General features: G+C 42.3%; 1 protein-coding gene across 7 annotated transcripts in view; it reads left to right on the plus strand.

Annotated features, from left to right (window-relative positions):
- ARAP3 (ArfGAP with RhoGAP domain, ankyrin repeat and PH domain 3) overlaps nucleotides 1-11755 on the plus strand; it is a 67668-nt gene extending 55913 nt beyond the window's left edge. For 5 of the 7 annotated variants that reach the window (XM_042464765.1, XM_042464764.1, XM_042464768.1 and 2 more), the window contains 7 exons: nucleotides 945-1078; nucleotides 2113-2195; nucleotides 2969-3004; nucleotides 4343-4406; nucleotides 8071-8208; nucleotides 9209-9247; nucleotides 10933-11755. In XM_042464765.1, the coding sequence (XP_042320699.1) occupies nucleotides 945-1078; nucleotides 2113-2195; nucleotides 2969-3004; nucleotides 4343-4406; nucleotides 8071-8208; nucleotides 9209-9247; nucleotides 10933-11556 (1118 nt within the window). In that variant the 3' untranslated portion in view covers nucleotides 11557-11755. Of the gene's footprint in view, nucleotides 1-944; nucleotides 1079-1894; nucleotides 2196-2968; nucleotides 4407-8070; nucleotides 8209-9208; nucleotides 9248-10932 lie in introns of those variants that run through there. The other 2 variants (XM_042464766.1, XR_006103653.1) reach the window with 2 other exon arrangements.
- Nucleotides 11756-16431: the final 4676 nt, after the last annotated feature.

Consider the following 16431-nt stretch of genomic DNA (forward strand, 5'->3'; position numbering starts at 1 on the left):
CTGTCCCAGTGGTCTTCTTCAGTCTGTGGCAGCTTGTTGTTGTTGTTGTTATATCATTCATAAAATGACCATGTGCACATACGCATACATTCTATTGGGTGGTGGGGGCACAGCTAAGTGGTAGACCACATGCTTTGCACTCTCAGAACATTACAGAGACCTAGTTACCTCCAGTCTAAGCAAGGTAGGAGAATTTTGATCCTGAAGTCATTTTGCCTATGCATGTTTTACCTATACAGTACATACAAGTTTTTCCAGATCTAACAGTACAGAGACTTCTCAAGAAATCCAATGTTCTCTGCCTAAGAAAGGGGCAGTTAGTCTCATATGGGACAGATATTGTCTGGATCTCAATGGAAGTTACTTTACTGCTGATAATGGACTTAAAACATTACTGGTTGTGTTTTACTGTCCTTTGTCCCACATGGCCAAAAAAGGGAGTGTCATCTGCCTGCGTTTATATCCCTCTACATCTAGACCATTTTAACTAACAACAGAAGTAACATCTGAGACAAAATGTAGGCCTGTGACTCTAACATCATCACTTTTCTTCTCCTGTATGATTTTTAACATCTTTGCATGATGAAGAAGTCAGTGAAGCTTCAAAAGCTTGCATGATGTATTTTATGCATTTTGGGTGGCTCAATAATAATAATTAATAATAATAATTTGTTTTATTTATATACCGCTATTCCAAAGATCATAGCGGTGAACAGCAAGTAAGCTAATTAGCAATAAAGGTATCACTGTTTGTGGATTTTGGATTTGGTTGTATTTTCTGCAAGGCCAACACAGCTACCCCTGGACATTGAGGGAACTGTAATGTGTCTGTTGTTTAACCTCTGAGTGCATACTCTATAATTTCTCTTCCTAGTTCTCTTTTTTAGGAAGCCATGCCTTGCTTGTTTTAAATCTTGCCCCCTAAGGTCCTGGTTTCATTGCAGGCATCAAACGGGAAAGCCCAAAATGTGGTCTCTTGAAGTGTCGTGAGGAATGGCCCAAACCACTGGGGAGCAAGTTTCAGGAGCGCTATTTTGTCATCAAGGACCACAAGTTGCTTATGCTGAAAGAGAAACGGGTATAGCAACCCAGCTAATTCATTTATTTATTCTGTGTTTTTATTTTATGCCTTGCTTTGTAAAAGCAACCTAATTGACTTTAAACATTAAACAGGAAGTTTTGTTTTAAAAGCATTAAACAGGAGGTTTTGTTTTGCTACTGTGGTTTGACTCTTGAACAACTGCTTGAGAAGAAAAGATCAGGTTTTGGGATTAACCCTAAAGCCAGCCAATCTAGGTTGGGCACAATCCTGTTCTGAGAGGGGTGGTGTGGCCCTGGGGAGGTTAGTCCCAGAAAGACTAGCCACTAATTCTGTGCAAGTCGAGCTTCAATTTTAAACTAGAGGCACACAGTCCCCCAGAGTTCAGTTTAGGTGGAGGTCTGGAACATCTCTTCAGACCAGGGTGAATGCACTTCCAGTTCAGGGTCACTGACGCCATGTCTCAGTCAATAATATAATGGCTGAGAGAGCAAACTCTCATACCGGGGAGCACTTCATTTGAACATTGCCTCTGCCATGATAATAATACAGTGAGATCGAGGTGGCTCCACACTGGTCCATATATATGAAACACTTCTGATTGTGTGTGCAAAGTACTATGCAAATGCTAAATATTATTATACTGGTAACAGCAGCAAGTTGCCAAGACTAAGAGGGCATAGTTATTTTAGCTGGTGAAGGTGAAAAGAGAAAAATAGTGTCAGCTATGTCAAGACATAATACTAGCTTTTGATCCCCTGAGAATTCCTTGAGATGGAGCAGAGACATTTGAAATTCTTTCCACATGGAATCAAAGAAAGGAGCCTAAAATAAGGTATTTCTCTTCATTTTCAGCATTTTTCAAACAACAAAGCACTTTGAGTTCAACTTGACATCAGCAAATGGGGAAAAATTGGAATGTAATGACATTTTCTGAGTGCAATGAAGTAAATGTGAACAAAAGGACAGTAAACAGTAAACATTGATCACTGACCTTCCTTTATGTTGTGGTCATTCTAGCACCACATTGTGTCTTTGGACAGGGGAATTACCTTGCTCTTTTCCATTCCCAGAGTGTCAAACCAGAGCGGGAGTGGCTGCTGGACATGGCCAAGGTTTACATGGGGATTCGAAAAAAGCTGAAGCCACCTTCACAGTGAGTAACTACAGCATCTGAGAGAGACAAAGTAGCCTGGGAAGATCAGTCCTAAGAATAGAGAGCTGCTTTGGGTCAGATGAGACAGTAGCAGGCTAGGTGCAGTACCAGTGATCTGACAGAATATATGGCAGCTTCTTAGGTCCACATGAAACGTACTAAATCTCACTCCAGTTTTGGTTGATATATTAAGGCTATTTTACACTACACGTTTAGGAGGTGCACCTCATTGTTTGTGTACACAAAACAAGAATTGTTTCCTAGTTGTGTGTATTGTAAGGTTACATGTGACAGAGAGCTAGGATGGACCATGACTCCCTGCCATGTGCACATACAGAAGTACACATGTTTACCACTACATAACATCTGAAGTGGAGCAAATAAGAACAACGCTGTAGGAGAGATGGTGCAGGAAGTCCCAGAGCAAGCAGGAGGAAAGTGAGCCATTCCTCTGTAAATAATAATAATATTTATATCCCGCCCATCTACGAAACGCAATTGGGGCAGCTTACAAAGTTAAAATATACATTCCCAAATGCTCACTCCCACTCCCTTAAAATACATTTAAATAAGTTAAATTAAAAAGATAGTATACAGGCAATAACAGTGGCTGAAGTGAGGTCGGGTCACAATTTGGGTTTTTAATTTGGTGGCCGGGTCAAAGATCAAAGGCCTATCTTTCTACATGGTAGGAACATTATCACAGGCATGGTAATCTTTCTTTGTCAGTCTTAAGAAAATCTTGTCTTACTCTGTATGTATCTCTCCTCTAGGTGGGGTTTTACTCTGGCCCTAGAAAAACAGCAACTGTGAGTACCTTTTCTATGCTGACCAGGGAGGGCAGGAAAATAGGCCATTTCTATCTTCCAGCCTGCCTTCTTCTTCCCTGAATTTTGTTCATCTCAGCTAGGGATGTTACAATCATTCATTCCAGTTTGCTAAACATACAGATTTTTGTTTTCTCAAGCCCCTTTACATTTTTGTTTATGAGCTGATGAGATGGTTTGTTTGCAAATGAACTAATAGGGCAGGAATGTATTTGAAATGGGATGTTCTGGATGGTTTTATTGTTTTATTGCTTCAATACTAAGTTGATGTATTAAACAGCTGGGTTGCAATTGAGTGTGTCTCTCACATGGATCTAGATTTGTTGGTGGTGTGTGCCTTCAAGTCATTTCTGACTTACGGCAACCCTAGGGCAAACCTATCACAGGGTTTTCTTGGCAAGATTTGTGCAGAGGAGGTTTGCCATTGCTTTCTTCTGAGGTTGTGAGAGTGTGACTTGCCCAAGATCACCCAGTTGGTTTCTGTGGTCTGGCTTTCCTGGGGCACGTCATAGGGGGAACTAAATATATTTCCCACCCTTCTTCAGGGTCAAGAAGAATTATGACAGCAATTTACATCTCTAGCAAAGAGGGATAGAAGAAACCTGTCAAAAATTAACTCTCTGTACTGAATACATGGCAATATGTTCTACAAAAGCCATACCATCTCCACTACATAATAACTTATGGCATGTTGACACTTTGTGATTGCCTGAATTTCACCCTGACAAGTGCCACTACTCAGGGTGGAATAAAGGGCTTGAGTTTGTTTTCATTGTTGATGAGGACATTGGTGAGATAGCTGCTTAGCTTTTGCCCACCATCCTATGTCCATAAGACAACAATAGGGAGGAAGGGAAATATGAATCATAACTGCTTAACCTTTGTTCCCAGCAAAGTTGAATAATAATTCTGCCTCCTATTGTGGTATGTGGAATATATAAGGGTTTGGGTACAAGGATTTCCCTGGAAGGTTCTAGGTGGGAAGTATAAATTTTCTAACTCTTCATTCCAATAGCTGTCAGCCGCAATAGTTAAATGGGACTGCCATGCTCAGTGACAATTCACCTCTGAGATTCTGAAGGCAAATCAACAGATAACTATATTTCTTTCAGAAATTCTTGAAGCATCTGACTAACCATAAATGGAAACAGAATGCTGGTCTTCGGTATTTTCCATTGGGGCATTTCTGGTATTCCTACAGGTTCTTTCCCTGGAGAAACTTTGAATGTTGCTCTGGAGAATATTCCATTGTCTGTTGAACTACAGTAGAGGGACAAAGGTAAATAGTGCTGGCAGTAATTGATAGTATCTCTTTCACAGGTATTTGGCATGTACAGGACAATCAGAACTGTGGGACTGGACCACCAGCATTCTGAAAGCCCAGGTATGTAATTAAGAAAGGCATTGTACCAGTAGCATGGCATTCAGCCCCAAACTTTAGATGCTTTCACATGGCATGCCAATTAAATCTGTTTGTGATGAAGCACAATGTTGGTATGATGTGAGAATTCTGCTCAGATGTGATTGTTTATCTTGTTTATAATGATGTTTATAATGATGTTTCCTGGGTTATATAGCCTTATGTTCTGTGATAACATACCTTTATTGTGAGAACACTCAACAGTAGGTTGCTCACCTAAATCAATCTTCTAGTTAGAGAAATCGTCTAGTTATGGGCCATCCTACAGCCAAGCTCAGCTACGTCTCTTTCAGGTGAAAATCCTAATTATGCTCACCACAAGGACAGATCATTTCAGATTTTCAGTGCACTTAGTGGAGACAGGGTCTTATGCTTTCCTTGGTAAGATGCCATACATTTCAAAGGCTGGCAGGAGGAAAGGCCCATCAGTAACAATCTATTCTGCAGCAAATTCCAAACATAAGGCCAGAAAAGGAATTGTTCCCTCCTTCTTATAACAATATGATTGCATGCATATATAAGTATGGGGACAAGTAGAGACTTTGGCTTCTCATAGGTAGGGGGTGGAGGGATATAAGCTAAGGCAGTGATGGGGTGATGAATCTGCTCCAGGTTTTACAGCAAACTTTAAAGGAGTTCTCCAAGGTGCTGAACTTGATTCAGTAACATAACTAGTTCCTTCTAAGCTGCCAAGATTTATTTATTTATTTATTTATTTGCCACCTTTCTTATCAGATTTTTAAAAAACATTACAATAAAATTTAAAACAGTTAAAATAATCTAAAAACAATATAAACCTACATTAAAAATACAACAGAAGTTAAAAGGCAATACACATGCTCAGTATAAAAACCACTGTGACATGCTTACCGTATGTACTCGACTATAAGTCGATCTCATGTATAAGTTGAGGGCAAATTTTGGGGCCAAAATTATGGATTTTGCTATGACCCATGGATAAGTCGAGGATATAATTTAGGGGCATATAGCAAAGGATCTAAAGGATGAAGCAAACCAAAACAATGTCAAAGAGGTTATAAAATTCCAGCAGACATAATAATTCTTTGTGCTTACTCTTAAGACTGGATGGATGAGAGAGCAGAGAGGTTTAGTGCTTCCAGAACAGAGTATACTCTTGCTTTCTACCAGGAGATGGTTCCCTCTTTTAAATAAGAGTTAGGATACTGTACTTATATTGACCCATGGATAAGTCAAGTCACTTTTTGGGGGTCAGTTTTTTTACTTAAATTTCTAGACTTATACATGAGTATATACAGTATGTTTTAAATGCTTGCTTAAATAAAAACATCTTAGCCTGCTGGCAAAAGGCCAGCAGAGAGGGGGCTAGTCTAGCCTCCCGGGGAAGGGAATTCCACAGCGTGGGAGAAGCCAATGAGAAGGCTCTCTCTCATATCCTGCCAAGTGAGTCTGGGATGGTGATGGGACTGAGAGAGCGCCTTCTCCTGATGATCTTAGTGTTCTGGCAGGTTCATCTGGGGAGATAGGGTTCTTCAAATAATCTGGACTTAAGACGAATCCACCTGGGATGGATTCACTGCTCCACTGAGATGGGAGCCACCAACCATCACCACAGTCTCCCATTCCTTTTCCACCAGCACTGCCAGATTCTTTATTTTCCTCTTGAGCACAATGGGATGAAGTACACTGTGCTTCTGTGTAATGTCATCTGTTCATTTCAGTGAGACTGGTACAGGAACCCCTGGGGCAAACTGTGCCTAGAGAGTCCCATTCTGCATCAATTCATCAATTTCCTCCACATTCTTACCCCCTGAGTCTGGGCTGTCTGGAGACATCTGGCTGACCATTGTGGAAAATAAGGAGCAGGACTAAATGTCACTTTGGTACAAGCCAATTGGGCTTTTCTATTCTTTTTAGAGGCAAGAGCTCTATTTTTTTGTTTTGTGTTTTAATTCAGTTTGGCATCATATTTCACAGATAAGGAAAAATAACCAGGTATGGGAAAATGTGAAGATACAATTGAATCCTGTTGCCAAAAAGTTTGTTTCAATAGTATTTGGTGTGAGAAACTATTTTAGTTGCACTTGTTTTTACTGAACAAAAGGCTTCTGCAGCTTTCTCTTCCTGGGCTTTCATTACAAGTGTGAAATTTCCTGATACGTTAATTATCACATTCAATAGGCATTTCAGAAGTGTCTCCAAGGACCCCTTCCTTTATAACAGAATTTTGCCTTGCAACCATTTTCTCTCTGTAACAGTAAGATGGAAAGTCTTTCAACTCTGTTCAAAATAAAACATTAAGGAACTGCACACCTTTGTAACGAAAGCTTTGTACCTTATATCAGTTTTGTCTCTACCAACAGGTGTATATGTGTGGTGGCAGGGGAATATTGTTCTTCTTTAATTTTGCAATAATTCTATGTAATTAGTTGCTAGCTGTGTAATAAGCATGTATCTTGTGAAGCAAGAACATTTATTCAACAGATGGTCATTTAGAGCTGCTACTCAGTTACCCAAACTAAAATTGTATAAACTAGAGAAAATGCCTTTCATATCCCAAGGTTCAGAAAGAAATCTATCTCCTGAAGTTCTGAAATATAAGATAACAAAATGTTGTTTATCCACCCAAAGTTGTCATAAAGAATGCGGCATCTGGCCAAACTAAATGTGAATGAATGAGGCAACCTATTTGGCTAGCTGAAATCAGCTCACTTCCAGTATCAGAGCTGGGTGGCTGGGAGAGGTGTCTTAAGCAATGGCTGGGAAAGGTGTCTTAAACAACCATAAGATCACCTAACTACTGGTGTAACCATAACTGGACAAAATTATATAACAAATAGGATTGAGAAAAGCATGGTTGAGAAAATAGTATGATCTTAGTATGATCTTGACTTGTTTCAATCAACCCTCATTTTTAATCCAGCCATATTTTTTCCCAGTTCAGACATAATCACTGTTGCAGATAGAGTTGTATGCCTACACAAGCATACAACTCTAAACCCCTATCTAGATAAGGCAGGCTACATAACATACTTTGCCTATATTCCAGGCATAGGATTGCTACCTCTCTTGGTATCTCCTTTGGATAGGCAAGACTCTGACAACCATTAATAGGGTGGCTGTTTGACATTAAAGGTAAATAAAAGCTCCATGTTACAATGTGTTTGACTTCTGAATATCTTACATGCTGGGGATATAGGAGAGTGTTATTGCCTTCATGCTTTGTTTGGAAGTTCCCCAGAGGTATCTGGCTGGGCCAGTGTTGCATGGAAATATGGGGCTAGATTCAAGAAGCTCTGCCAAGGCTTTGGAAGCACCTGTGACTGCCATCACTCCTTTCCTTGTCACCACAAGTAAATCAGTGATCCTCTGACAGCAGGGGAAGAATATGGCAAAGGCAAATGTTTCATTAGCAACCTGAGTCTTTTGTAAGCATCATTTTTAGCAATGGGAACATTGCAGCTGTTTGCCAGATGATTAAGAAAGAATGAGGATTTTGCCACCTCTAATGTTAGATTATTGCACTATAGATATTTTAAAGTATCTGTTTATAGAAGTAAAAGCTCTACAGTACCATGGATGACATGACAATGCTGAACATGTCATGCCATCAATAACAATAAATAATTATTCTCTTTCCTTCATACAGCATGACAGCATCCGTCCAGTCATTCTACGTCGACGCTCTTCTTCTGACCTGGCCAAGCAGAAGTTTGGCACCATGCCCCTTATTCCTCTACGTGGAGACAGTACTAATCCCATAATGCTCTCTGCTAATCAAACATTGGTAAGGGTACCTTACCTATACTCTGTTGAAATGTTGCTTTTCTGTGAAGCAAGACCTAATTGTAATGCATCACATTTATTTTGCCTATGTATACCAAGCAGCCATTTTGAGTGCATGGAGGATGGGGCTATCAGGGGCTGGGCTACCATTCATGATGGTTACATATTACCACCAATGTCAGAGGCGGCATGCTTCCCAGTACTGGGTTCTAGGGAATGTGGACAAGGAGAAGTGATAACCTGCTTTAAGGCTTCCTGTATACCTTTTGCCAATGTGGATCCAGCTCTTCTTTTGTCCATGTAGCTAAGAAGCAAGCTGTTATGCTATAAAAATTTCTGTACATGTGCAGATACAGGATGTGCAACCAAGTCAGCACCTCTGTGGCTTGGGGTAGGCATGTATCCTGCCAGTATTTAGTGTAAAGCATTTTCACACACCAGAAGTTTTCTGCAGGGAAATGTTCCCCAAAAAAAGCTGGTGCTGTTCATACCACATTCCAGTAAGAATTCTTATTCTGCTCCTGTGTTTAGTTGCCTATATGAGAAAAAAAAAAACACACTTCTTCATTACAAGAGATATTCATTTCCAACCCATATCCTATGAAGTGGGAGCCAACTTGTGAGTGGGACTGTCAGCAGTGAGATATCTAGCTTATTCTTTCAAAGGAAGCCCTTCCCTGCCATTAAACCTGCTTGTAGAACTCTTGTCTTCAAGAGGCCTATTACTGGTTAGTGGGCTGGAAAGCCTTCTCACAAACATTTCTATTGATACTTTGTGGGTGTCAGCTGCAAGCTCAAAATGAGCAACAACAAACCATTTGAGGGTAGGGCAGATGATGGATATCTTGTCCTTCCTCTCCTCTTCCCCCCCCCCCCCCCCGTACTACTACAGCAGTAGTAAAACAATATTCTTTAATTTCCGCTGGGTGCACCACTCTCCTCTCTCTTGTTGTCTGTACTGTGGTGTGAATTTCTTAATCTTTCTTTCCTCTTGTTTTCAGCACCGACTGCATACACGAAGGACATTGTCCATGTTCTTTGTAAGTGCCTATGCATTTTCTATATAGTTACCAAGGTCTGTTGTGGCCATACATTCTATGTTAATCCTAAAATTAAGTGCTATGAATGCAGTCCAGAGAGCCATTCCTTTCATTGGTTTCATAGGAATTGTTCTTGGTTCTTTCTTTTTATCTTTTCATTTAAAACGATATGTGCATTAGACTGGTTCACATAATTACAGGCCCAGCATATCGGACACATGGTAATCGTGGGTCATACATGTGCTGCTCTACCATTAAGCAAGATGAAGCAGCTGCCTCAGAAAATATCATTGGGTCACCTGTACTAATAAGCAGTGAAGGAGATAGATCTGATCCATGACAAACAAACCAATTTTTCCCACAAAAGCCCTCTGGTGGGAAGAGTTATCTTGTTCAGTTCCTGGTTACTTCAATAACATTTTCATAGGAAGAATTCACAACAGATGATGCCACATGTTATTTAGTGCCAGGGGGAGGAAGAGTCTGTTCATGTACTAGTTAGGTTTTCTGTCTCATCTTGGCCCTGCCCTGAAGGCATGACCAAATCTTAAGAGACAAAAACCATACCCAAAAAGCAATGCCCTATAGTTTAATCTATTTAGGGCTCCATTTAAGATGATAGCAGCAGTGGGGGAACCAGTTGTACTGCAGAATATATGTGGCACATTGGCAAGCATATCCTGTTTATCTCTGACTGGATCTACCCTATCCCAGAATGGGGAATAGACAGATTTAGTCTTTCCTGAGCCTTTTCAGGGAATTAGCCCTACTTGTGCATGTCAGATGAAATACTGAGCCAGGGGGGCTTGGCGAAGCTGGAGGACACCATCCTGGGTTTTCAGTTATGAAGAGGCATGAAAAGCAGCATATATGGCCTTTCTTACCAGCTTGGTACTTATTTCTTTATTTCTTTATTTCTTTAGGTATTTATACCCCGCACTTCAGCCCTAATGGCTCTCAGGGCGGCTTACAATTAATATTTTTAATCAGACAGTTCCCTGCCCTCAGGCTTACAATCTAAAAGACACGAAACAAAAGGAGAAGGGAATGGTGGAGGGAAAGGGGATGAGGTCCAGTGGTTCTTCTCTCCCTCTGAGGCCTGGACCAAGGCAGATGGATTGGAGGGAGGGCTCTTCCTTCTTCCAGGCTAGTCCTGATGGAGCTGGACCTGCCTGGTGAACTCCCTCTCAGGCCGGCGGATGGCAGTTATGGAGGGCGGATTTATGGTACTTGGTTTGTATCTGGGGAGCTTCCCCAGTGGCAAAGTCTGAGAAGATCAGTTGCACATACCTTCAGACCTACAGTAGGGTCAGCTGCTGATTTATGGGAGGGCCTGGGACCCAGAGACTCTGAAATCTGAAGCCTAGAGGGCAAAAGGTTGATCAAGCACAAGTAGAGGCTGCTTCCATGGATTTTCAGTAGCCCTAACTGAGCCAGAGGTTTTGTGCCACTTGCCTGTTTCAAAGAAAGAGGTGCCATATGCCTGTTCTTATGTGTCTTAGAGAGCTGGGTTCCCCACAGATTTGGATAGCACATTTGGCTAGGGCCTAATCTCAGGAAATGATGTTCTCAGGTTAAGCCTCAGAATCCCAGATAGTTAGAATGAACAGGAACTGTTTATCTGTGCTTCAGGAAACAGAGAGGCATGCCCCTTCAATTGATGCCTTTTGTCTTTGACTCCACAGCCAATGAAGATTCACCAAGGCTCATTAGAGGAGCAACAGGAGTCAACAGATGAGTCAGAGCCTGTCTATGAGGAGGTTGGCACTTTCACAGACATCGGTTTTCTGGAACTCAGTCACTCCTTACTGCCTCCTGTGGATCGGACCAAGAAACCAGTTACTACTCCAGAACAGGGGATGTCAAACTCCCTGCCTCCCTGCCCAGCTCCCAGAGCATCAAGAAGTGACTTAGTGAAAGCAGGCTACCTGCAGAGGACCCTTGGCCTGGAGCTCGATAAGGAGTCCCCTGCAAATAGACCCCCAGGACATGGAGTTACTCTGGGCGCCTCTACAGATAAAGGGACTGGGCAGCTTCAAGGAGCACCTGCCTCAGACCGGGAGCAGGGCCAGCCAACCATAGTTGCACCCCTCCATCCAGAGCCTCCAGCTGGAGTGGAGGCTCAGTTTGGTGACACCAAGAGGAAAAGCTCCCAGCCAGACTTATACATTGGTGACAAGTTCATGCAAGAGCTGAGTGCAGCTATCCTCCGGAAGAATGAATGCCAGACTCTGGCAGAGACATCAGGAAAGCAGAAGCTCCCACCACAGGATGGGGTCCAGGCTCAGCTGGAAGGATCACTAGGCTGAGGACTGGGAGCTCTTCAACTAGAATCTAGTTTCTGTGCTGAAGTGCCCTAAAAATTAGCCATGCTGTTTGTTGTGCTGTACAACATTTCCAGGCACATATGATCCTATGTTCTGCCTGGACATGTGGCTTTAAGACGTTCCTCCCCACCACCACTGTCCCACAGAAATATTTTACCATTAAAGCTCCCAGTCACTGCTACACTTTGAGGAAGTGGTAGAAGGTAAGGTGTGGGAAGAGGACTGTTGCTGTACTGAATGATGCATCTTTGCCCTGACCTCAACCCTACCACAGCACCACCTCATATCCACATGCAGAATGACAGTGTACATACTCAGGCCTGTATGTCATTCCACAATTTTTTGTCCCAATGTGGTACTGAGTATAAAATTCAGCTTCCTGGGGATCTCAGTTTTCATTTTGAAAGGTTTCCAGGCCTTATGCTGGGAAGTAAGTCTGGATGTGCAATGCCTGTTGAAATTCTGAATGTCAGAGAGGGGGCTTGAGGGGAAGCTTCAGTGCTGCACCATCCAGCCAAAACAGAATGAATTATGCAAAATGGTACAAACTGGGGGGGAGGGGAAGAAAATTTGGATAAAATTCTGCAGAATTTGCTCATCTAGCATAATTTGTATATGTCACTAGACTTCAGCTGTTATGGTGTAGAATCTGGATTGCTTGGCCAGAGAGTTTTATTTAGCACAAAGTATATACAGCCTGGCACATATTTCTAAGGAGTAAACACTCTTCAAGGATAAGGAAATCTCTACTCCATGAGGTAAATCCAGTAATATTTATACTGCTAATTGGATTAAAGAATTTTGTAAAATACAGAGCAAGAGTCGTTTCCAGGCAAACATTCTCTGAAGATGCCAGCCGCAGATGCTGGCGAAACGTCAGGAAGAAACTCTGCTAGAACATGGCCACATAGCCAGAAAAACCCACAAAAAACTATGCATGGTGGCCATGAAAGCCTTAGACTTCACACAGAGCAAGAGAGTTTGCTTATAACAGGTAATCTCAAAAAGACATGGATGTGCAGTAGAACCATGGAGCAAATCTGTCGAAGAGGGAGATGACTATAGATACTGATGACATTAGGTTGTCTAAGCATTGAAGGGAATGAGATTAATGAAACACAAATGTTTAGAAGAGGATGCCTGGAAGTGGACATGCATTCACCAAGACTTTCCTCATGGCACCCTTAAATGCCTGAGCACTTTGAATCAGGAATCTGGTGCTTTTCCTGTCTCTTTGCTCTCCCATGACTAGATACCAACACAACAGAAGGCTTACCTTTCCAGGGCAAAAAAAGACTGCAAGCAATTGGTCAGTCTCTGTAATGGCCAAGTGATCACCTGATATCTGTGATGAGCATGCCTTGACCTTGATGAGTTAGAGAGGAAGGGAAGTGACTGTTGGAATTTAGTATCCGATATTTATATTAAACAGAACAGCAGTGTGCACCAGTGCATCTGAGCTTCTAATAACAAACAGGATAGTCTAGTAAGGTTAAAAAAATAAGATTTACATTATAGTTACAAAGAAATCCATCTGAATATTGGAAAGTAAATAATCCATAGAAAAGAGCTATCTATACTTGGTAATAGGGATGCGGTGGCTCAAGTGGTTAAGATGCTGACTTTGTTGATTTTAAGATTGGCAGGTTGGCAGTTTGAGACCCAGGTGCCACATGATGGAGTGAGCTCCCATCACTAGTCCCAGCTTCTGCCAACCTAGCAGTTTGAAAGCATACAAATGCAAGTAAAGTTGGCCCTCCATTTTCGTGGGGGATCTGTTTCAGACACACACAACCCACGAAAACGGAGGCTCACGCATATTCAAGCTCCACAGGCTTGAATGGAGTGCGCCCCCATGTGCACAGCAAGGGTGCACACACCACTGCAAACAGCGGAGGTCACCCCTCCATGTACATTCAAGGGTGCGGATCCCAGATCTGCACATTAGGAGGGGCGGCTATAGATAAATATGTACTACTTCAGTGAGAAGGTAAACAGCATTCTGTGCAATCATGCTGGCCACATGATTACAGAGTAATCTCTAACAATGCTGGCTCTTCAGCTTAATAACGGAGATGAGCACACAGACACCCCTATGATCAGACACGACATGACAACCTTGGGACATACCTTTACCTTTTACCTATACTTGGCAAAGGACTCCCTAAAGCTGATTCCATGTGTGTGGGTATGTAGAGTAACTTCCTCATGGATGCTCACATTTAAGAGACAAGCATGGAGAAGAAAAACAAATACCACTTTTAAGTCCCTTGGAGAGAAGGGGAGGAGATAGAAAGTGATCTCTTCAGAAAATTACTCTGACCAAAGGAGCATAGAGAAATAAACAAGACAGGTGCTCCTACTCCTAATTATCATAGAGATAAGCATAGATGGAATCTCCATTTCCAACAGTGGCAACACAAACAGTCTTCAAAGGGAAGCAGCAATACAGTTTGGGACCTATAAGTCAGCACTGTGGTTTAGTGGTTAAGATGCCAATTCTGATGATCGTAAGGTCAAAGTGGGCAGTTCAAGGCCCAAGTGCCATGATGAGGTGAACTCCCATCACTAGTCCCAGCTTCTGCCAACCTAGCAGTTCAAAAGCATCAAATGCAAGTAGTTAAATAGGCACCACTTTGGTGGGAAGATAACAGTGTTTGGTGTACTCATGCTGGCCACATGACCACTAGAGTAGTGCTTAGACAATGCTGGCTTTTTGGCTTAATAACAGAGATGAGCACCACACCCTACAATTGGTTACGACTAGACATTCATGTCAAAGAAAAGCCTATCCCTTTAAGGCAGCACTTCATCTTCAGGCCCACTGAAACCATAGTGGGAAAAGCATAGGTTAGGAAAGAAGTGATACAACAGCATTGGGCCTTTTTCAGAAGCCAGACAAGGGGAGGCGTTCATTCTTCACCAGCCTGTTTTTGGTAGCAGTGGCAGCCAAAGCTAGACCACATGAGACTCTTTCCTTCCTCTATGCAGGGAAGGAGTACAGTTGAGATCATCACTTGCTTGCCTATGTAATTTTTGTTGATGATGGTGGCAGAGGTGGCAGAAGTACAGAGAAATGGATCCTGAGAAAGTGATAAAGGAAACATGATGTTCAAGACACCAATGAGTAATGATGCTATTCCCCTTGACATTGCATTTGGCACCCAGTCACCTGAGACAGTGAGGACAAGCACCACTCTTCTCACTTACCTGGCCATCAGAGATGCAACTCTATCAGTTTAATTACCACTAGCAGTCTCTTCAGGGCACCTGGGGAGACCTAGAATTGAATCTAGCAGTGGATTTTGAAAGGGAAATAGCACCCAGGAGGAGGTGAATCCAACTAGGATTGTGAAGCGGGGGCTCATAACTGGGATTTTGCCACTAGAGCAAGTATTTGTTTTTACCTTTCCCCATGGCCCATTTTCCTGAGAAAAATTCCCCGTCCTTAAGCAGTCCTATTTATTTAAGAATGTATAACTTGTTCTGTCAAATGTATTTGCATTGTTCATAGAATCACAAAAAGGTTCCCATGGGCAATCTAGGCCAACCTCCTGCCAGTGCAGGAATCTACCACTAAAGCATCCCTGAGAAGTGGCCATCTAACCTCTGTTTAAAAACATCCAGTGAAAGAGAGTTGACCACCTTCCATGGTAATATATTCCCCTGCCCAATAGCTCTTAGCATTAGGGATTTCCTCTCAATGTTTAGTCAAACTATTATTTAATGTAATTTGAATCCCTTGGTTCAAGATCTATCCCCTGTAGCACCAGAAAACAAACTCATTCAACCTTTCGTATGACAGCCTGCCAGACATTACAAATAGTTACCATATCACCTTTCAATCTTCTCAGAGTTAAACATATCCAATTCCCTTGAATGTTTCTGTGCAGGTTTACTACTTAACCCACCACTTTTCCACCAGGTGTGAGGCTCTGATTAAACCTCTAGTGCCCCAAAAACATACACAAATCTCATGGTTACCATCAAGAGTGAGGTCTGCCCTTGCCACTCATGCAAGGAGCTCTTCCTGTCCTACTGCTGTGGCCACCAACTGCGGGGACCTGCTAAATACTGTCAATATGCCTGTATGAGATCTTATGCAATTTATACCCCATTGGACACCATCCTTCTTTATTCATTCGTGACACCATGTCTGAATCCAAGCTTTCTATTATATAGTATGCCTGAGGGGCAAAAGCAGATAAACTCAAGAACACTTTATTAACAAAAGTTGAACATAACAAAAAGATTATTTAATTCATTTGGAACACAGCTCACACTTCACCCCTAACAAAGGCGTGTTCCACACGTGCCAAAAGTATGTGCTCGGCACATACTACAGTTAGGAAGAGGTGTCCTTTCCGGACGCCCCAACCCTAGTACGTGCCAAGCACGTACAAAATGGTGGTGCCCTATACACATTGGTGCCGCCATTTTGACATCACAGACACTTAGCGTCCGCACATCACAGCACATAAATGATGCCGCAAGTGCACCATTGGCGCCTTGCGGCGTCATTTCCGCACCGCAAAAAGAAACCACTTTTTCCTGGTTCTTTTTGCTGCGCCAGGGAACCGCATGGTTGTCTGTTGCGGTTCCCTGGCACAGCAATAACGGGCGCTGGCAGAGCGCCCTTTTTGGGCGCTCTGTAAAGCACCTAAGACTCTAAAACACCACTCATTCATAAATCTGACTGACTGACTCTCTCAACCCTAATCCTCATTTCACTCCTTTCTTCCTTCGATAGCCCTGTTTAAATATTTGAAAGGATGTTATATTGAGGAAGGGGCAAGCTTGTTTTCTGCTGCTCCAGAGAATAGGACCTGGAATAATGGATGCAAGCTACAGGAAAAG

The sequence above is a fragment of the Sceloporus undulatus genome, chromosome 4 (genome assembly GCF_019175285.1).
Source record: "Sceloporus undulatus isolate JIND9_A2432 ecotype Alabama chromosome 4, SceUnd_v1.1, whole genome shotgun sequence".
NCBI lineage: Eukaryota > Metazoa > Chordata > Lepidosauria > Squamata > Phrynosomatidae > Sceloporus > Sceloporus undulatus.